The sequence below is a fragment of the Xenopus laevis genome, chromosome 9_10S, assembly GCF_017654675.1.
Source record: "Xenopus laevis strain J_2021 chromosome 9_10S, Xenopus_laevis_v10.1, whole genome shotgun sequence".
Taxonomy (NCBI): Eukaryota; Metazoa; Chordata; class Amphibia; order Anura; family Pipidae; genus Xenopus; species Xenopus laevis.
In genome coordinates, this window is record NC_054388.1 from 1,970,823 (window position 1) to 1,993,901 (window position 23,079).

At 43.3% G+C, this 23,079-nt stretch overlaps 1 protein-coding gene across 2 annotated transcripts in view; it reads right to left on the reverse strand.

Moving 5' to 3' along the window:
* LOC108702492 (receptor tyrosine-protein kinase erbB-2) overlaps positions 1 to 22,596 on the reverse strand; it is a 31,196-nt gene extending 8,600 nt beyond the window's left edge. For both annotated transcript variants that reach the window (XM_018237976.2, XM_041578173.1), the window contains exons 1-8: positions 22,343 to 22,596; positions 7,160 to 7,311; positions 5,589 to 5,775; positions 2,369 to 2,503; positions 1,806 to 1,892; positions 1,437 to 1,552; positions 1,099 to 1,240; positions 145 to 261 (exon numbers count right to left, since the gene is read on the reverse strand). In XM_018237976.2, coding sequence (XP_018093465.1) covers positions 145 to 261; positions 1,099 to 1,240; positions 1,437 to 1,552; positions 1,806 to 1,892; positions 2,369 to 2,503; positions 5,589 to 5,775; positions 7,160 to 7,311; positions 22,343 to 22,415 — 1,009 coding nt within the window. In that variant the 5' untranslated portion in view covers positions 22,416 to 22,596. The remainder of the gene's footprint in view (positions 1 to 144; positions 262 to 1,098; positions 1,241 to 1,436; positions 1,553 to 1,805; positions 1,893 to 2,368; positions 2,504 to 5,588; positions 5,776 to 7,159; positions 7,312 to 22,342) is intronic.
* Between the last annotated feature and the right edge of the window lie 483 nt (positions 22,597 to 23,079).

Genomic DNA, 23,079 nt, shown 5'->3' on the forward strand with positions numbered 1-23,079 from the left:
TCACTTTGAAACTTCACCTCGACCTTTGATAAATCTGCCCCTAAGCCTTGAAAGCCTAGACCTCCCTGTAGTCCAGGTCTCAATGCGACTATATAGCTGTAGCACAGTAGTTCCTATGATACACAAAAGCTCCAGGATAATTACCTTTGCTGCACTGCTTGTCACATTTCTCACATTTTTGCATATTTCCCACAATCACCTCCTTGTTATCCTTAGGGCAAAAGAGTGTGCAAGAGCCAACCTCGGTGGCAAGGTAGTTATCTGTTCAAGAAAGGACAATATATGAAGTAAGGGTAGTTAGAGATCTGTCCACATATACAATTTGCATACTTTACAAGTGAGCGAGTGGATATATAATCATTGAGGTTCATAACAGAAATGAAGATAAACAAGTTGTTTTTTTCAGAAAGCTGGGGGCAAAATGCGTGAAATACTCCTGTAGGTGCCTCACTCCCTGGGGAGTAGGTCCTCCCACATTACACACAGCAGGAAGTGAGAAGCACAAATTAGGGAGGTGGCATTTTTGATGGACACCCCTCTGCTACTTACCTCTGAAAAAGGTATAAAGTAGCACAGATGGGAGCTCTTGTATTGCATAGTGATATGTAGGCCACCATCTCTTGGCAGTTTTAGGGCTAGTCCACACGAGGAGATTCAGGGAGGTTTTGTCGCCTGTCGACTAATCGCCTCGTCTTTTGAGCGACTATCTCCCTGGACTGCCTCAGCGTTTTTCCCCATAGGCTACAATGAAAAGTCGCCTGCGCTAATGCACACGCGGCGATGCGTTTTCTATAGTCGCCTGAAATTGCCTCAACTATTAGCGCAGGCGACTTTTCATTGTAGCCTATGGGGAAAAACGCTGAGACGGTTCAGGGAGATAGTCGCTCAAAAGACGAGGCGATTAGGCGACAAAATGTCCCCGAGTCTCCTTGTGTGTCCTTACCCTTAGCATTGTCTAAGCCTCTGTCAATTACAGGCTGATTAGTCACAAGCTTTATCTCTCTTCCCATAACCCTCCTGAAGTGTTATATTCCACAGCAGAAGTCATCTGGGTGTGGTTGCTTAGTGACCAATAATATTTAAAGGGAAAGTACTTACAGGGGCAAGAAGTGACGCAGCTGGCGCCGAACGTGTACCGGCCACCCTCGTTGTGTACAGACTCGTAGGTCTCTGGGTTGTAGGTTGAGAGAGGGGGGCAGTGCGTCCCACACACTCCGCTGTGGTTAAAGAGAAGGCAGGCCTGCAAATACAGGGTAACAATGACGCAAGGAGAAGAAAGCTACTGCAAATTAAATACATGCTCCAAATTTCACAATATACAGACAAAGGGAACTAGGGTTATATCATTTGTCTCACACCCATACTTGATATGATACAAGCAGAAGGGAACTACAAGATTTAGCATCTCTCTCACATACAATATATAAGTGTCTCACCAGGCAGTCTGAGTTCTTGGGTCCAGTACAGCCGGCGGCACACTGTTCATGACAGCAGTGAGTTGAATGGTTCCCTTTACATCTCTGGCAGCCGCTGTCACAGATAGTGCTGGTTACTTTCATAGGAGCAGAGCAAGAGACAAAAGTGAGCTGTGCAAAGCATTCACATCTGACTGCTAACCCTGAATAGTACTGCCCCACTAGCCAAGAACCTTAAAACACCTTCTGCAAATGGAATCGGCAAAAAGCATCATTCCACGTAATACTTCTGTATGTCGCTCTAGTATTGCCACCTGACCAGAAAATGATAGCTCTTTCCCTAGCCCTCCAGACCAATTACCCTCTAGCACAGCCCTTGCAGATACTTACAGGTCTGACAATACTCCTGGCCCACTCCCCAACACAATCCAGATCTGCCCGAGGGAAGGGAGCCGCATGCAGGAGAGCAGAGCGGGCCTGGGTGGAGAGAAGACATAAGTGTCACCAGTAGCCAAGAGAACAACATCAATTGTAGCTTGCTGATGTCCATGATATCACAAGGCTTCTTTGGGCTTTATATGTAGAAACAGGCAGAAACAAATACTGTGTGTTTTTAAAGGACACAAACCAGCCAGATCACTATTGACTTATTTGGCTCCTGTTGAGGGGCTACAATTATCAAGCAGTGAGGAGTTTCCTATATCCATTTCTTCTTTGTTTTGCCAAAGATGCCAAGGTCCCTAGGTGAACAAACATGTCTACCAGTCACTATTCCTCGGAATGTTACACTTTATACAGTAAATTAATTGACGCAATCCAAGACTCAGCTGATAAGAACCTACTTTTCTCCCTTGTTCATCCATCTAGGGCCATGGGTGACAATAACACTACTGAACGGAGAATTTAAAGGGCAATTAACGAGGACCTAATTCCTCCATTAAATGGTGGCTTACACTGCCGGTGGCTGGAGTCTAGGACCACCTCTTTTCTCTGGCTGTTGCTTTGGCTCAGGATGTCCATCCACAAAACGGTCTCCTGGAAACATAGCTGTGTGTTGTTCTGTATGATCACGCCACCCTTTAGGATTTCTGCAGAGAAAAAAAAAAACACAAGACAATAGGTCAAAACTTGAGAAGTAATGAAAAAGTATCTCTCTGGACCTTATCATATAACAGGGATACACAGTATTTTTTTCCATCTTTTGATGGTCAAGTTCAGAGGCAGCATTTTTAACAAAACCAAAAGTGTTTACTATTAATCAACTGTAACTCCTACAGGAATACTGGAAGTTGTAGTTCAGCAGTTGCGGCAGACAATACCATGATAAGCCCCAATGATTCCAAGCTGTATAGATTTAGTACACCGATTTCTGTTCTTCTCAGCTTTCTCCATACGACCGCATTCTAGCCTATTCATAGTACAGAGGCTGCATACTTTTATTCGGCAGATATTTGAATTTGGCTGATTGGATCAGACGCAGCCCTATCCCACTCTCAGGCTGTGGGGCTGTAAGATCATCAAGTGCAATGTACTCCGGTTAGACGTATTGGGCATACTTGATGGCAGCTGTTGCAGGCTTGGAAACATGATCTAGTTAAACACACAGTAACCTCTAAGGCTTCACAAACACACACACAGAAACTGCCATGTCCCACATTGTACACATTTAACACTCATTATCTTCCCACACTTCATTCTAATATAACAGAAATCCCCCTTCTGTGAGAAATATAAGGCCGTACTGGAATCCATGAAGCTCGGCATTGGGTTACAGGTTTCCTAATTAAAGTTTCTTTCTGGCGCACCCACTTCATAGTTCACGTCTTATCCACAGGAATCCCACTCTCTCTTATTGCTGAGATTTTGGTTTCAAGCTCCCCATAGACGCGACGATTCTTCTTGCCGAACGACTGATTTTAGGGAAGTCCGACCAATCCTTCAAACGTAAGTACATCTTACGATTTTTCGGCCGACATCTGTCAGTAAATTGATCGGCAAGGTCAAAAAATCTTTGTCGGTGCAATGTATCTATGTTTGCAGGGCCAAGCAGCTCCCCTTTGTTTTCCTGCCAAATTGGTCTTTTTAGTTGATGGTCAATTCGTACGATCGTTCTGAGAAAATCGTGGTCTCACGATGAGGATCTGATCTTTTAAAAATCTCAACATCTATGGCCAGCTTCACAGCGCTAAAACCCAAACAGACCATTTTGAACCGAAGAGCTGACAGAGAAACCAAACTGTTGGGTACAAAATGGACAGATATCAGAAAGGCCGACACACGGCCCCCGAGAGGCAGTTCAATGTGAGGGGCTGCTAATTCTTATGTGGAGGCAGCAGAAAGATGTTGTATATTTGCTAAAGTCGAATCATTCTAGTCATGTCACGTGATACAGAATGACACCGAGACCTTTACCCGTCTCTCTCTCTCTCTTTTCTCAGCATCGAGTCAGGAGTTTCCAGGCCGTCTTATCATTCCAGTATTATGGGGGGCAAGTAGGGTTGCATAACTGGCTCAGTTACCTCTCGGGGTGACCAAATAGAAAAAGATCGAAATCAATTGCTGCCCCCCAGCCATTACACTAACTCTACGATCCGTAGAGAGCGCATCCCTGATCCAGTCATCCATTATTTTTGGTTATTCTTTGACTAGCCTTGAGTTTAGTGACACCTATGAAGCAGTTTAACATAATCCTCTGTCCAGTTTTACACACACACACAAACACCAGAACCATAACCCTGTGTATAGAGCCTTCTTAGTCACCGTCTCTCTAATCCAGACGCACACTGACATTTTTATTATCCTATTGTAACATTCTGTGTGTCCCTCACAGGAAGAATTCCCCTCACTGGTTGATGTAACAGGAAGAAGTCTCCTCATTGGATGATGTAACAGCAAGATGTCTCCTCATAGGTCAGTGTAACAGGAAGAATTCCCCTCACTGGTTGATGTAACAGGAAGAAGTCTCCTCATAGGCCGTTGTAACAGGAAGAATTCCCCTCACTGGCTGATGTAACAGGAAGAAGTCCCCTCATTGGCTGGTGTAACAGAAAGATGTCTCCCCGTTGGCTGATATAGCTATATCAGCCAACGAGAAGAGATCTTCCTGTTACACCAGCCAATAAGGAGCAAGCTATTTGTGCCCTTGGTTTGCGTGAGAGTACACAGGCATCTCAGAGCTAGAGGATCAAACCAACTCACTTAAAATGGCAGTGTTTTCTGGGATTGCGCAACTGCATATACTGTTTTTTTTTAATAAAAAGGCTTTATTTAGGTTATTAATATGGGTTGTTTATTTGGACTAATCGTTTTGACAGTGATTTCCTCACACACTTAAGGTGGCCATACACGGGCCGATAAAAGCTGCCGACAGCCCGAGTCAACAGCTTATTGGCCCGTGTATGGGGCCCCCCAATTGGCTTCCCCGATCGAGATGATCTCGATCGGATGGGACTAAAAATCCCGTCGGATCGCGGCCGCATCTGTTCGTTGATGCGGACTTGCGATCCGACTGCCCGTTACTATTCATTAGGATCCAATCATTCGGCCCTAGGGCCCACCATCGGATCGACCCGATATTGCCCACCTCAAGGTGGGCATATCATAGAGAGATCCGCTAGTTTGTCGACATCGCCAAACGAGCGGATCTCTCCGTGTATGGCCACCTTTATACAGTAAACAAAATAAATGTGGCTTCCATGGTAACCAGGGGCGTAACTACAGAAAAAGCAGACCCTGAGGCTGCAGGGGGGTCCAGGAGGTACAGGGGCCCCATGAAGCCCTAATTAAGTCATTTTAATATATATTGGTAAAACAGGGCAAGCTCTGGAGAGCAGGGTCAGACTGGGCCAGTAGGTCACAGGCTCTTGTGAGCCCTGTCGGCACAGATCTGCACCCTGCGCTGGTTCTTTTACTCCTGCCGCAACCTCCCTTATACGGGTCAGTTGTGGCAAAACCACGTTGCGCACTCGCACTTGTACGCATGAGCCAACGCGACTTGCAGCAGGGGTGGGGAGGTCCGGTCCAGAGGGGGCCCTGAAATTGCAGCCTGGTGGGCCCCAGGCCCCCCAGTCCGACCCTGCTGGAGAGTTTGGGGCCCAGTAACATCTAGTTATGCCACTGACAATAACTGATACAAAAAAATATACGATAGTGTTACATGCAAAGTGTAATTACCCGTTAGCTTCCTCATGCGCAGCTCCCGCAGGCCGGCCGTCCCTCCGGCCTCTGAATTGGACAGCACGGCGAGCGCGTAACGTTCTTGGTACAGTTGCGTGCCGCGGATGATCCGTAAATTCTCCAAGGGCAGATAACTCAACAAGTTATGAGCAATTAGGACATAGCCATGGACTTCTTTGATATTCTGAAATACAGGGGAGAAAATTGCAACGTACAATGACGTATGTCCCTCCATTGCGCCCAGAAATATTATTTTGTGAAGCAAGTTTCTACTGTGGGTCCTTTTACCAACACCAGGTAAATTTACACCTGGGCAGTAACCCAGAGCAACTAGTCACATTTTTACTTTCACTGTTCTACCTGCAGTTGGCTGAAAACACTCTAATCACCCACCATTGTTCATAATAATATAAAATAATAATGATATAAAATAATAATATCAAAAGAACAAACCTCCCAATGGCTGTGTACAATAAAATGATTTGATATATGAGCCATCTTTCCCCTACGTTAATCCCACTCCAACAGCATTCTTGGAGGTTAAAATATTCAATTGTAGGAGTAAAATAAGACCTATATTATATAAAGCTATATATACAGCTGCGTGAGTATGCCAGAAACACATAAAGCCGGTGCTGAAATTACTCCAAATTACAGAAAGGCCGCCTCCCATAGACTCCATTTTATCCAAATAATTCAATTTTGCTTTTTCTCTGTAATAATAAAACAGTAGCTTGTACATGAGCCAAACTCAGATATAATTAATCCTTATTGGAGGCAGAATCAGACTGTTGGGTTTATTTAATGTTTAATGATTTTCTAGTAGACTTAAAGGGATACTGTCATGGGAAAAAAAAATTTCAACACGCATCAGTTAATAGTGCTGCTCCAGCAGAATTCTGCACTGAAATCCATTTCTCAAAAGAGCAAACAGATTTTTTTTATATTCAATTTTGAAATCTGACATGGGGCTAGACATTTTGCCAGTTTCCCAGCTGCCCCCAGTCATGTGACTTGTGCTCTTCAATCACTCTTTACTGCTGTACTGCAAGTTGGAGTGATATCACCCCCCTCCCTTCCCCCCCCCCCAGTAGCCAAACAAAAGAACAATGGGAAGGTAACCAGATAGCAGCTCCCTAACACAAGATAACAGCTGCCTGGTACATCTAAGAACAACACTCAATAGTAAAATCCAGGTCCCACTGAGACACATTCAGTTACATTGAGAAGGAAAAACAGCAGCCTGCCAGAAAGCATTTCTCTCCTAAAGTGCAGGCACAAGTCACATGACTGGGGGCAGCTGGGAAATTGACAATATGTCTAGCCCCATGTCAGATTTCAAAATTGAATATAAAAAAATCTGTTTGCTCTTTTGAGAAATGGATTTCAGTGCAGAATTCTGCTGGAGCAGCACTATTAACTGATGTGTTTTGTAAAAAACATGTTTTTCCATGACAGTATCCTTTTAAATTACAAAGACCCAAATTACAGAAAGATCCGTAATCCTGAGCATTCTGGATAACAGGTCCCATACCTGTATATGGTCCTCGCTCACTGCATTCACTTACCTGCAGAAAGGATACATCATCATCTTCTTTTAAGTAGGTTATCTCTAAATTCCCTTGGATGACTTGGCAGTCCCGGTAGATAGTATGGAGGGTCTCATAGTGATTCCTCTGGCTGAAGGGATGAAGTAGTTTCATATCGGTTCCAGTACAAACTAAAAGATATAGAGAAGAGATATATGTGAGTGACTCTCAGGTTTCCTTCACCAATATTGGGTGATAGAGACAGCAGAGCTACTTAGCAGATACCTATGGAATAAACTCAGGCCCAGACTAAAGATACTTATTGGCCTCTATTTACCTAAAATTCCAATACCCATTTAAATCTCAGTCCAGACCTGTCTATACAGTACTTATTAAATATCTCTAGGAGAAAGAAACATTTTCCTGTACATATTTAGTGCATTTTGGAGAAATTGACTTGTCACACCTATTGCCGAGACCTTGAATAAAATGCAGAAGCCAAAGTATATGCCGCTGTGCTACATAAAAATGGAAACAGGGAAGTCAGTGGTTAACAAGTGTGTACTGTTCTTTTGTCTGGTACCTGGAATAATGATAAAGGTGTGAGGCGGCTGTAAATAACTTGTCTGTCTGTCTGTCTGTCTGCTGCAGCGCAAATAAAATCTTTTATTTACAACAGACGCCAGATCATATAACAAGATGTAGAAAGCAGACACTGGCCCCTGGTTGATAAATAATAAACCGGAGCAATATTACAAATAACTGCAATGCCATCTTGGACCCGATGAAATACTGTCCATTTGCAGCCTACTGCACCTCTGAAATGCTGTATAATTCATATCTGTTCTGGATGATACACTGAAAGATCTGCTTCTTCAATAGAAAACCTTCCTTTTGGTATATTTAGCAATAGTTAGTACAAGTATGGGATCCCTTATCCAGAAACCTGTTATCCAGACAGCTCCCAATTACAAGTAGGCCTTCCCCCCCACAGAGTCCATTCTAAGCAAATAATTGTAATTTCTATGATTATTCTAAAATACTGACACAGCTTCATATGGAATTTTTGCTCTAAGGAGAAATCATTTTAGCATAGAATTGTACTTAACGCTTGAGTCCTTGTAAATTCATGCAAATATGATATTTCTGGTGCTGCACTCATTTCTAATGGATTTATAAACCCCAGCTGTCCCTAGAAATATCTGCTCATGTCCTGCACCCTGTCAGGATGAGGACAATTTCCCCAGGAAATATTCCTAATGACCCATGGAACATCTGTCTGGCTCTAACAACTTCCTCTATGGCTGCCAAGTCACCCATGTACAGTGTCTCCAGGGGCCCCATCATTTGGGTAATGAATGCTAATGTGCCCACAACTCAAGTACATAATACTGACTGTCAGTTTTCTTCTGCTCCATTGTTTCAGGAGCCAGAGCCAAGAGCTCAGATAAATGCAAACAATCAGACGCATGCAAAAGCTTTAAATCCATTTAAATTTTTTAAATCCATTTAAATTTTTTAATGAATTACGTTGTCTTTCTTCATAATGCTTAAATTCTATCAGATGAACTCAACACACACTTAGGGGGGAACGAAAAAATGTCTTTAAAATGTCGTAGAAAGTGACGTAGCAACGGCCGACAGATTCACAGAGCGTTTCTCCACCAATTTTCCGACATGTGCGACACTTTTGAATTAGTGTCGTTCAAAGTGGGCGTGGTTTTTTCCGCGCCACTTTTCCCGACATTTTTACGAATTACTCGTAAACTTGTTTTTTTTTTACCGACAATTTTTCAGACACTTTAGGCTCTCCAAAATGAAAATGTCGGTCAAATTGTCTTTTGAAAAGTCTTGGTAAATGTCGTTGGTACGATGAAAAGATATACGAGATTTTAGAAAATTGTCGGACTTACGAGACATTCAGAGACGGTAACATCTGCCTTTGTGAATTTGCCGTTCATACGACATTCTACAAATTTGTCGACCGCCACTTCTGGGTTACTTATTTATTGACACTTTTGTGAATTCCCCCATTAGGCTTTTACTCTCCTTGTGGTTGTAAGCAAAGTAGACACCTGTTGTCCAACCATAAGATTCATGGGTCAACATGAAGGAGACGCTAAACTCTTTTATTTGGGGTAATTTCACAGTGTGTGTACAAGATGGTGTGCCTCAGCCTGTCCGTGGTGGTTGTCTTTTGAGTTAAACAATATGCTTTAATCATACACACGGTTGCATGTGCAATTACGTGAATGCCAGTGTTGAAATAATGTGTACCATTCTGTGATTTGGGGGAGCAGCATTTGCGTATGGCACTGCAAATAATGGGTGTGTTTGATTGCAGCTTAATAATGTGTGTAAAAAGCACTAAGGCATCCCTCAGTGTGCCAAAAGGGGCGCTGCCTTTGGTGACACATTATTCCTTTGATGCTAAGGTGTATAATTATGATGAGAATATGATAAATCTATTTATGTGCATAATAATAGGTTTATTATATACGCTACCACACAGACCATGCTAAAAGCTGGGCTGCACTGTGCATGAATACAGAAAAAATATTAAGCGTGTGCAAACGGCAAAGATGGCCGTTCAGCGCACACAGCAATGTATGGCGCTCATATAATCTTTTACACAATCTGTGCCGTAATGTGTCAGCACAATGATAGACCAGGGGCCTCAAAGATGGCTCCATCTAATGTTTAATGTTATTTACACTTTGCTCCAGCTTTTGAAGCAGACATGGGGACCGGCTGAGCCTCCAGCACCTGTGGTTCAGTTAATTTGGTGCCATCAAAACAACAAACACTGAGTGTGCCGGAAAACTACCTGGTAAGCTTGAAAGTCACAGGTTTTTTCTTTTCTCTTTTTACTAGGCCACCTCATTAAAGGGAGTCAAACCGGTTTAGAGGCAAGAGCCGCTCCCTGCCATGCGGGAGGCAACTCCACTCCCTCCTACACATCCAGAGCAACAGGGCCGTCCATGGGAGAGAAGAAAATTAGTAGCCTACAAACTTCATTCCATTCAGTCCCCTGTACTAATGCCCTTAGTTTGTTCATTGCTATATGCAGGTATGGCTCCTGTTATTGACCTGCGGTATTCCGGATAAGGAGTCTTTCTGTAATTTGGATCTCCATAGGTTAAGTCTGCTAAAAAAAATTATTTAAACAAGAAATAAACCCAAATTTTACCTCCAATCAGGATTCATTATGTTGTCGTTGGGATCAAGAAAAAGCTACTGTTTTATTAATACAGGGGGGAAAAAAGGAAATCTCGTTTTGAAATCTGAATTATTTGCTAAAAACGGAGTCTATGGGAGATTGCCATTCCGTAATTTCTGGATAAGGGGTTTCTGAATAACAGATCCCAGCTATGAGCACTGGCTACAGAGCTAATATTATCATCTTTTTCGCTATATACAAGAGGAAAACAAGAGCTTGCTGGGAGTCAGATGCAAATTTCAGAGCAGGGAGGTGCAACCTGCAGAACTAGACATCTCAGCACAATGTAGATTAACAATAATAAAAAAAGGGCTGCACATCGGCCATTCCAGTATCACTTGTAGATATGCGATTATGCCATTATGCATGCCCATCCCTTGTATGGGGGGTCACAAACTATGGGCTTTTTACAATCAAACAGTCTCATAAAAGAATAGAAGAATCTTTTACTATACAGCTATGGGATCTGTTATCCGGAGAACCCTTATCTAGAAAGCTCTGAATTATGGGAAGGCCATCTCCCACAGACGCCATTTAAATCAAATTAATTAAAACGGTTTTCTTTTTCTCTGTACTTGATATAATGAATCCGTATGGAGGCAAAACAATCCTACTGGGTTTATTTAATGTTGACATCAGTGGTGTAACTATAGAGGACCCCGCAGTTACAGGGAGCCCCGGACTGTGTAGTTTGCTTCCTCTATAGCGAATAGAAAACCCCCTCCTCCCCAGCAAGTCAGGTAAGAGTGGGCGGAGAGTGGGCAGGGCGGAGGTGGGCAGGGGAGTGGTCAGGACAGGAAGTGGGCGGGTGGATGGGGATTAGAGTGCGCTGGGCCCCTCTGAAGTTTTTTTTACTGGGGGGCCCGGCGCACTCTTGTTACTCCACTGGTTTACATGATTTTTTTAGGAGACTTTATGAATAGAATTTGACGGAAAGACCCCTTATCTGGAAAACCCCAGGTCCCCAGCTTTCCTGTATAAAGGTTCCCGTACCTGTATTTCCCTGTGGAGAATATTCATGATATGTCTCCAGAGGATTTCACACAGTTAAATTATTTCAATTAGTTAAATTATTTTCAGTGTGTTTAAAGGAGAAGGAAAGTTTAAAACTAAGAAAGTTTATCAGAAAGGTCCACCTAAATATACCAGTAACCCATCAAAGTAATGCTGCTCTGAGTCCTCTGTCAAAAGAAACAGCACATTTCTTTCCTTCTATTGTGTACTCATGGGCTTCTGTATCAGACTTCCTGTTTTCAGCTGAAACCTCCAGGGCTAGGGCTTGAGCATGCTCAGTTTGCTCCTCTCTCTCTCCCTGCTGTAATCTGAGCCAGGTGATCAGGGAGAGGCTCAGGCAGGAAGTTATGTCACACCAAGCTAATACTGCAGCCGCTATTCTAAACAGAGACAGTGTCTAGAACTTTTTACTCAGGTATGTAAAACATTCTACAGAATAAATATAGCATTCTAGCTTGCACTATTGTGGCTAATCTATTGGCAATAAAATGCCTCCGTAGCTTTCCTTCTCCTTTAAGTTAAAGCGGTCAGTGTGTTTAAAGGAATAGAAAGGATTAAATTCAGAGCCCAGAGCTGTTTTCCTGGGTAAATAATGGGAGGAATAAAGAGGAATTCCGAGTTGGGGGGGGTACCTTTTGTATACAAATCTTTCCCAAACTATTCCAACTCCACAAAAATGTTTCTGAAGCCTTTAAATTCCCCTTAGAGTGTAAGAAGAGGTCAGTGATGTGAGGGAGGCCTGAGACAGACATGGGACTTAGTGCAGACATTTCCTGGTGTGTGTGGAAGGGTCTCCTAGCAACGGGCTGCTCAAGCTCGGGCCTACACACTGTGAATGGAAATCCAAGCCTTGCTGTAATGTGCAGCCTCCCTGGGGCACTTCATCTCGCCTTTGTGTCTCAGTTCCACAGCCTCGGGCAGGAATAAAGAACAAGGGAATTGTCTGTGTCACTAAGTGTGTGGAAAACAGGCCCCTCTCCATCTTACACAGACGCTTCAGCTGTGACATGGCAACCGCACCCACTGCTCATCTAGGGGTCTCACACTTACAGCTGCCAGTGTATTACCATTTATATCATTACAACTATTCTCCGCACACACACAGGGCAGCCATACTGTCCCTCTCATTCACCTGAATGCTACACTTCCCCAGTGTCAGACTGTAGTGATGTGCGGCCCGGCCCCATACCCGCGGGTAAACCCACGGGTCGGAGAGGTTCGGGCCGACCTCGCACTCCTCTTCGCGGTAGTGTTGCCACCCGGGCCGGTATTTTACCGGCCTAGCCGGTAAAACACCTGCCAAGGCCGGGGGCCGGTATTACAGATTTACCGGCAATGTAGCTGCTGGTAAATTTGTAATACCCTTAAAAAGACCCCTCAGTCCGCCCCCAATCCCCTGTAAACTTTTTTTCCCTCAGTTTTTGTCGTGACCGCGCCGTGACCCCTCCCCTTTACGTCACAACCCCGCCCCTTTGACGTCGCACCTGCCCCTTTTTGTACCCATCCCCCACCAGCCGGTAAAAAAATTAGCAAAAGGTGGCAACCCTACTTCGCGGTTTGCAGGCGGGTGAGGGTTGAGCTCTTCTCCTGCCCGTCACCTTCAAACGCCGGCTATAAAAGGAACCCGGAAGTCGGGCGCGGGCGGGCACAGGTGGAGTGAGGGCAGGTGCGGGTCAGGGAAATCCCGACCCGCACATCACTATCTGACTGGCCCACCTGGATTCCAGGAAAACTCCCAATGAGCTCAGGTGTCAGTGGGCCTCTTGCTTCTATCCAAAGTAGGGAAGAAGCACACCAATTCAGCTAGGCAATGCCTTTAACACATTTATTTGCAGAAGTATCGAACGCACAAGCTTTCGGGGTCCAACCCCTTCCTCAGGTGCAACCTCTTGCTTCTAACCATTTAGCCTATTTCATGGTCATTCCCTATTTCTTTATGGGAAACAAATGCATAATAATGGAAGAATATATTAAGTAGAATAAAGAGGAAAAATTGCATTTAGCCCATTGGACTTACAGTTTTTAAAGACTCCTATAGTCTCAGTTTATACCTCTTCCTATTACGTTATGTAACCCTTTCGTGTAACCATGTAAAGGCCATTCACACCAGAAACTGAAAATATTTTAGATTTATTTATCAACTGCAGATAAAGCATTTTCTCTGCAAAAAAACCTCTGCGTGAAAAGTTTACACCCAATATGTGCACAGAGATAACGTGTGACCTATTCTTATCAGAACTCGAATGATTAGTAACACCAAAAACTATTTTTTTTTTTCAATGCAACAAAAACAAAAAATTATTAATTTTGCTTGACATATTATTTATTTATATCACATACATCTGAATAGGTTACAAGTTACCTGCTGTGCAAAAGTGGCTTGATCTTAGTGACTAAGACACAGTTATTACATGTGCTAATACAGTATATCTAAATGTATAGGAAACTATTTTTTTTTTTGTTGGTGTTACTGGTCCTTTAACTCCTTCACCAGTCTTAGATAAGAAGATATTTTTGGATCCAGTGCTGGGAATGTAGGGGGCAAGTGCTTGAGCTCAGGAGGGGCATGTGTAACAGAATTCTTTGCCCTAAATCTCATAATTTCCCTTTATAACCTGAACTAAAAGATTTGGTTTTAACTATTACTGCAGAGGAGGAAGGGAACTGCTAGTTTAACCTTGCCCTGATACATTCTTACTCATTCTTACTACTAGTAGAAGCTTTCAGATGACCTCACAACAGGGCTCCCTTGGCAGCACTATCTTGTGTATGGAAGTGGGGAGTGGGCCAGAGCCTGTAACTTTAAAACTTTAACCCTCGTTGATATGGGGGAGTGGGCGGAACCAGAGAACACAATGGCAGCCTTGTACCACTTTCCAAGTGAAGAAGAGGGGGCAAAATTCATGGCAATCCCATCCAGATCAGGCACATGGAGATGCAGAGCTTTACAGGCAGTTGTGAGAAAGAAATGTGATTAATATTCACCAGATCTCTGGGTGTGCTTTATGCAGCAATGTAGTGCCAAACAGTTAAATCAATGTGTAAATAATAGTTAAGGTAATCTCATTATTTATAGGAGTGATGAGCAATAATGCTCTTCAGATCAGTGGTTTTTGGGAGATTATCTAGTGATACCCCTGTCAACCCCAGTACCAGGATAAGCGTAATTGGGGGAGACTACCAGTATAAGGTTTCCCACTGCAGAATTTATACTTGTATAGGAATATATAGTGGTTCATCTATTTTAGGGGAGGCTACGCTTTATTAAATCATTATTCTCTATCTATTTTATCCTACAAAACAAAAACTCATTGCGGAGAATGATGTTGCAGTCGACATGTAGAGGTGGACACTGGACAGATGCTTGAAATTCAAAACCCGGGTGTGTGTATATGAAAGTCTTAGTTGCATAAAGAATTACAAAAAGAATAGCTTTCGTGGTCTCTGAAGTGGAACTCCAGGAATTATCTGACCAGTTCCAGACCTCCCTCTATCTGCCCCCACTGCCTCTGCTTCCAGCTGGCACTTCTAAAGGGATGGCAAAGTGCCACATGGTGCCTGAGCAACTGCCTTTGCGGAGGACAAGAAAGAGTAAACAGTCAATCACATTGTCCCCTACCCATTTTCTTCAACAAGTAAACAGTAAAACATATACTTTATATTCTGCAATATAAAGTCTTTTTTACCTAAATAAAAGCCCTCTGAGATATGTTTGGGTCAACACACCTGAAGTGAATACTATAAAAAAAATCTGTGTTACCTGAAAAAGGAGGATTTGAGGCTTAGGGAGTGGATACTTGGAGGTCTATAAACCAAGTCAATTGAAATGCCAACAGGGAAAGGATGGTGAGACCTCCAAGGGTTGAGAAGGACAAGAACATGAATCTGGTGGGGCTTGTTGAGTTCTGGATAAGTAAAAATGAGACCCTTGAGGTTAATAAAGCTTGACACATGACCTGTCTCAAGAAATGAAGGCAATTCCTTTAAGGCTTGAAGACCTGTATACATCAAGTTGAGACATGTAAGAGGAAGGTCTATTCCCGAAACCGAGGTGCTTGGAAGATAAGGAGATCTGGACAAATGGACATGAGACCTATCTGCCTAAACAAGTGAAGGCACTTCCTTTAAGTTCTGTGCACAAAGAGGAGATCTATGAGATTTGGGAAGGTCTGTCACAAACACGAGACCTGTAAGAGTTGAGGATCTGTGGAATTTGGGAAGAATTTGGGAAGATGAGACCTTTGAGATGAAGGAATGGCAGAACATAGGGATGAAGCCTTTAAATACAAGAATTGTCTAACTTGAGAAGGTCCTGACACCTAAAGATGAGACCGGTGGATTAAGCCCCTGTGTCCAGTAACTGTAAGTTATAGAAGTGAGACAAACTGCCCTGGCATCGACTAAATACCTTTTATTTGTACCCACATAATTGTTTGTACAAAGGGTAAAATTGTTCACACTGTACATATTTTCTCCAAGACTACATCTCCCCCCCCCCCTTGTCCAAAAAAAACAGACCCCCTTCCTGGAATTTAGGGACTATGCAAATATGATAAGATTTGGGCGATAGCGTATATATGCGTAAGCTTAAAGGGGCAATACACCTTTACATTAGCTTTTATTATGTTATAGAATGGCCAATTCTAAGCAACTCTTTCCAGCTTTCAAAACGGGGTCACTGACCCCATCTAAAAAACACAAGCTCTGTAAGGCTACAAATGTATTGCTATTGCTACTTCTTATTCCTCGTCATTCTGTTCAGGCCTCTCCTATTCATATTCCCATCTATTATACCAGTCAATACAAGGTTGCTAGGGGAATTTGAGCCCTAGCCACCAGATGGCTGAAATTACAAACTGAAGAGCTGCTGAATAAAAAGCTAAATAACTCAAAAAACCACAGATAATAAAAAATGAAAACCAATTGCAAATTGTTTCAGAATATCCCTCTCTACATCATACCAACAGTTAATTTAAAGGAGAACAATCCCTTTAAGCATGGAAGGGTTCTATTCCTGCATTGGGCCCTGTAAGCCAGTCGTAGGCTACCAAGCCTGTGTACTTGCCAGTGTGTTACATATCTACTGACTGTGTGTTATTGTTGTTGTGGTTCTCTGGTTAATATTTAACCACATCATCATCTCCCGCCAGGAGATTGGCCAACGCGGTAAAAAAGACCAGTTGAGTGTGTATCCAACATTATGTGAGTGCAGCGCACGTCTATTCTATTAATAATTTACCCACTTTCTTTGGACTGACAGCAGAGTTTACTTGCTCCTGACAGCAGGGCTATGTTACTACCTGCATGGGTTGGTTATACTCGTTACTCTTCATGTTGTTGTTGTGAATATCACTAATTATATATATATATATATATATATATATATATAAATATATATGAATAGGAGATGCCATACAGCTTCCCTTGGCCCTTTCCAAAGATGACAGACCAGCACTTTAAAGCCAGCAGTGCCGGTTGATAGTTAGGGGAGCTGTAGTTCAGCAACAACTCTACAGGCCTAGTTCAAACCTCTTTGTCCTAATCAGAATACTCCTAAAATACTCATGAAAATCCGTGGGTAGAGATATGTCGAGTGGGGCCTGGAATGCTGAGCAAGAGATCAAGAAGAGACACAGCAAAGAGATAAGGACAAATGTATCCGCATGTGAAAGGGAACTGTAAGGATTTAAATGAGAAATTCAAAGAAGAGATATTTCAAGTTTGGATACCCCCAGGCAACGTGTGCAGGATTTTTACATAAATGAGTCCCACAATATTATTTCATCTATTAAATCAGTTATGTCCAAACTGCGGCCCTGCTCCTCAGGGCAATGGAGACATAGTTATAGTTGCACTAGCACACCGGGCAAACACATGAAACCCTTAGGATATTCTAATGATCTGCACAGAAAAACTAAAGTACTGCTGAGGCTTAGGAAGCTGAAGTAGATAAATGCTCCGCACGTTCTAAGCCAATTGCATCCAGTGTATTGTGTGTGTATATATATATATATAATATTACTGCAGCTTTGCACCAGCTCCCATATCTGTGGCCTGAGCCCCAGCGTTATCTGTCACTATCAGTACCTGATGCTCAAAGTCTAACCTGTGATTGGCAGTCACGGAGTTAAAGCTTTTTTCTGCAGCGTTTCACTATGTCGGGTTATCGGGAACAAATAAAATCCCTTTCTCTGGGATATTGGGCTTCACTGTTCCCACACATTTCTGCTTCTATAGGACACACTTTGGGCGTTTAATTCTTTAAGTGCTGCCGTTGTAGGAGCCAAAGGGTTAAACTGGCATGTCCCTTTAATGAAGAAGGCTAATAACTAATGTGCTGGATCGTACAGGAGTCACCCCTATCTAGGGTCGCCACCTGGCCCGTATTTTACTGGCCTGACTGGTCAAATTGATGGTCGATCCCAATGTTATTAATAGGGAATAAAGATAAATATATAGGAAGGTCAGTGATCCCAATGTTATTAATAGGGAATAAAGATAAATATATAGGAAGGTCAGTGATCTCAATGTTATTAATAGGGAATAAAGATAAATATATAGGAAGGTCAGTGATCCCAATGTTATTAATAGGGAATAAAGATAAATATATAGGAAGGTCAGTGATCCCAATGTTATTAATAGGGAATAAAGATAAATATATAGGAAGGTCAGTGATCCCAATGTTATTAATAGGGAATAAAGATAAATATATAGGAAGGTCAGTGATCCCAATGTTATTAATAGGGAATAAAGATAAATATATAGGAAGGTCAGTGATCCCAATGTTATTAATAGGGAATAAAGATAAATATATAGGAAGGTCAGTGATCCCAATGTTATTAATAGGGAATAAAGATAAATATATAGGAAGGTCAGTGATCCCAATGTTATTAATAGGGAATAAAGATAAATATATAGGAAGGTCAGTGATCCCAATGTTATTAATAGGGAATAAAGATAAATATATAGGAAGGTCAGTGATCCCAATGTTATTAATAGGGAATAAAGATAAATATATAGGAAGGTGAGTGATCCCAATGTTATTAATAGGGAATAAAGATAAATATATAGGAAGGTCAGTGATCCCAATGTTATTAATAGGGAATAAAGATAAATATATAGGAAGGTCAGTGATCCCAATGTTATTAATAGGGAATAAAGAGAAATATATAGGAAGGCCTGTGATCCCAATGTTATTAATAGGGAATAAAGATAAATATATAGGATAACAAACCCTCTGTAACTGCATTATACATTGTATTCCCCTCTGTGACAATGAAAGAACTTGTATCATGTTTTGCTTCATTCCACGAGCGACGTGTTGTTGTGTAACACTTTTATTTGGAACTGACTTCCTGCTCGTCCTGTATCCGCACACAGTCCTGGGCTTGGCAGTGCCATTAAGACAACATATAGCACCCCCGGGAGTTTTAGGGTTCAAGTACTGGGGGAGGGAATGGTTTGATAGGATTTGTCATTTCCACTTCTACCAGTGTCCATCTAGCTGGGCCTACGAGGAGCGCGGGCCGAGATTTGACTGAATCCCAAACCCTTCATGAAAGTTTCGGCCGAATCGCAGATTCAATTCTAAAGTGTTAAAACATTCAGATTCGGTTCGGGCAGAAGAATCCTGGATTTAGTCTAGAGAGAACGTCTTTATAAAGAAAAGCAGCGTAAAACACACAAACACGCGTTTGAATGGACGCAGAAAGCAACTGCTGATACAAAAGGGTTTGTTTTCCCTTTAAAAACCAGCTCCACGGCAAACAGAGAGAGGCGCACAATGTAAAACTCACAATAGCACCCGCTGCCAGATCTCAAGGTGTTTTTGTGAAGCCGAGTCTGGTTTCGCCACCCCTCCCTTGTTTGTGCCGCACAACAATGACCTAATTTGTGTGTTACAATATTGTAGACTCACTCACACTCACACACAGACTCTCTCACACTCACACACTTAAACACACACAGACTCACACACAGACACACAGACACATCGGGTGTCGGCTAAAGGGGCAACAACCACTGGGATAAAATCACCCAGGGCAACATGAGAGTCCCTAAAAGGGGCAGTAGCTTCTATGTTTGGAGTGCTAGCTCTGGGGTCCTAGGTTTAGTTCTAGCCAGGATATCCTTGTGTCTGCATGGAGATTACTTCCCATTCATCCTACATTCCAATGGCACACACACAGGCTCATTGGGTCCTTAGATTGTAAGCTCCCCGGGGCAGGGAGGGACTGCTGATACTGATGCTCTGTACAGCACTGTGGAATATGTCAGCACTATGGGCCAATGATGGATTGAAAGAGAGACTTTTACATTTTAACTGTTAGTATGTTATAGAATGGCTAATTCTCCATTATTTTTTTTTTTTATTGGTTTTAAACATTTGCCTTCTTCTCCTGACTCTTTCCAGTTTTCAAATGGGGGTCACTGACCCCATCCAAAGAATGAATGCCCTCTGTAAGGCTACACATGCATCGTTACTGCTACTTTTTATTCCTCATCTTTCTACTCAGCCCTCGCCTGTTCGTATTCCTTTCTCCCATTTAAATTGATGCCTGGTTGCTAGGGGAATCTGGAGCCTAGTAACTAGAAATTGCAAACTGGAGAGCTGCTGAATAAAAAGCGAAATAAATCAAAAAAACGCAAAAATGAAAACCAATTGCAAATCGTCTCAGAATGTCCCTCTGTACATCATAATAAATGTTAGTTAAAAGGTGAACAACCCCTTTAAGACACCATGGTTACCACGTCCCCCCTATTGATTTTGCTGAACTACAACTCTCACCCTGCACTAGTACAGCTTTTGCGACATTTCAGTATCAGTCGGAGGGTGATGAGGAAAACAAGGTGGCAGCCAATGAAACGCTGCGAAATCCCAACACCTGACACAAGCTGCGCCATGTTCCTCGTAGGAGACGCACTGGACTGCGCCATTATGGAAATAAAGACATTTGGGCTAAGAGAACTGTTAGGGTACCATGAACCCCCTAATTGTCATTTTAAGGCACAGATCGACCCTTCCCAGACATGGACATCAGAGGCCCTTATCACCTCTCAGTAGGGTGTAGACTTTGGTCTTCTAAGACAATTGCAATTGGTCTTCATTTCTTACTTTCTGTGTTTTACATTTGTTTTCGTGCTGCACTGGAATTTCAAGCGGTATCCTGTTGCTAGGGCATCACAACTGTAGCAACCAGGCAACGGATGGGATATTAGAGTGGAAAATGAATCGCTGAGTGGCTGGATTCAGATATGAGCAATAAAATGATCAGAGACCCCAAATTCTCCTTCTCCTAATAGACAAGTACCAGCATCCCCTACTTTCCAGACATCAGCATACCTCCCGTTTTTAGAGGGACAGTCCCTCTTTTGACAGCTCAACCTGCAGTCCCTCGTTTGTACTGGAAAGTCCCGATATTCTCTGCGCTGAACAGGCAGAAAAAGGAACAATGTTTCTAAATTAATTGGCTTTTGGCAGAGAGCCCAGAACAGCCACAGCTGCAGATAAGATACGTTTGTAACAATTCTGAGATGAGCAAATAAGTCATTGTAACAATATAAGATAAACAGGTCCCTTGGGAGAAGTTAGACTCACAACTTTAAAGGGCAATTCACCTTCATTAGCAAAACTGTAATAACTGAAAAAAACACAAAAATATGATCAAACTTTCATAACCTGCCAAATTTTGTAAAAGTAACATGGTAATTAGGGGGTGTGGTCAAATATTCACCGCACTGTGTGTGGCAATTTTTTTGTCCCTCTCTTTATTTCCAAAATGTTGGGAGGTTGTATGAGCCCTGGAGCTGTTACTATACAGTTACTATTACTATACTCACTCTATGCTCAGAGTTGTACAATTGCCCCGGGTAGAAGAGTTGTGTAAGTTTGGGGCTGTAGTTCAGCAAGCGCTGCCTCGGTGCCACACACAGGGTGAATGAGAGCCAGTTGGACGGGCGCACGGGGCAAGTGTGTTGCTGCCCGAGAGATTCTCCTAGAATTGCCCAAACCCCAGACAATTATTGCTCCAAATGATATTTCTGACAGATAATTGATTTGCACTGGCTGGGGGGGGGCAGATGACACCATCCAGATCAACGGAGGGGCAATAACAAGAATTTTTGTGGACATTGAGAGTGCACAGAGCTTGCAATCTATTGCCCATAGATGTAATTGTAGTAACAGTCCCTGGGCGCTGTCCTCTGCCATCTCCCTGGTTATTTGCCCACAGCTGCTTTTGCTTATTGTGGGGAGTCATCAAACGCAGGAAATGTTACCCCAAAAATAGAATGGCCAACAGGGGCCCAATATGCCCATCCAGAGCCAACACTGACACAATATGCCCATCCGGAACCAACAGGGGCCCAATATGCCCACCCTGAACCAATAGGGGCCCAATATGCCCACCCAGAGCCAACAGGGGCCCAATATGCCCACCCGGAACCAACAGGGGCCCAATATGCCCACCCGGAACCATCAGGGGCCCAATGTGCCGACCCGGAACCATCAGGGGCCCAATATGCCCACCCAGAGCCAACACGGGCCCAATATGCCCACCCGGAACCAACAGGGGCCCAATATGCCCACCCGGAACCAATATGTCCCACCTAAGTGCCCCGAGCAGAATAAAAGAGTAATTGTAGGGACCTGTGAGGGGCAATTGATCTCTGGTGAGAAGGAGAATGAAGTCCCTGGGGCCCCTCATATTAGTTGCCAGTGGGCCACAAGCCCCATGACTTACAGTGATGCCACTAGTCTCCTGTACATGATGTCCCTGGGGCTCTACAATGGGGCAATGTCCCCTAAACGCGTCCCTGCCATGAGCTGAGACTTGTAGTTCAACTAGAGCTGGAGCCAATCAGATTGGACTGAAATGACAGCAACAAGCGCAGCCTTATCGGCCGATGTGATTTCGCTCCATTCATTACAAAGGTCTCCCCCTGTCTGTTCCCTGGAAGCGATTTGCGATGAGATCGGAGCGACTTACCTTCCTGTCCCCGAGTCTGAACGATCAGCAGCAGCAACAGGAGCCCCGACCTGCAACTCCTTCTCGGCTCCATCTCTCACTGCCGCATCCTCCTGACTGTCAGGCGCACAACTGCCAGCGGAACAACAATAATAATAATAATAATAATAATAATAGTAATAATAATAATGGGAATAAAGTGTCCGCTTCCTCCCCGCGCCGCTCACTTATAACTTCTCACTTCCCTCCCGAGCTGATCCGCCGCTTCATTCCTGCACTCAACTTCCTGCGGGGCGGGGCCTGTCACTTCTCTGCCCTTTAACTCACTCTGTGCTGACACCACTGCTCTAGACTGCAAGCTCTTGGGCTCAGGCTACTCACCCACCCCACGCAGGGTCACTTTGACTGTGTTCTACAATGGCCTATTCTTAGCAGCTTTTCAATTGGTCTTTATTATCTATTTATTTTTATAGTTTCTCTTAATTCTTTCCCTTCTTCTGATTCTTTCTGACTCCAATCACTGAGGGATATTTCTAACATTATTACTGCAGCCGGTTGACATGAAGGGCAGGGGCACAAGGACAGATTTGGGGAGATTTATTCGCCTGGCGACTAATCGCCTCTTCAAAGGGCGACAATCTCTCCGAACTGCTAAAATGAAAAATCACCTGCAGCAACGCACTTGAGGCACTTCGATTTCCGAAGTCGCCCGAAGTTTCCAACTTTCCGAAGTGCTGTGAGTGTCATTGCGCTGGCGT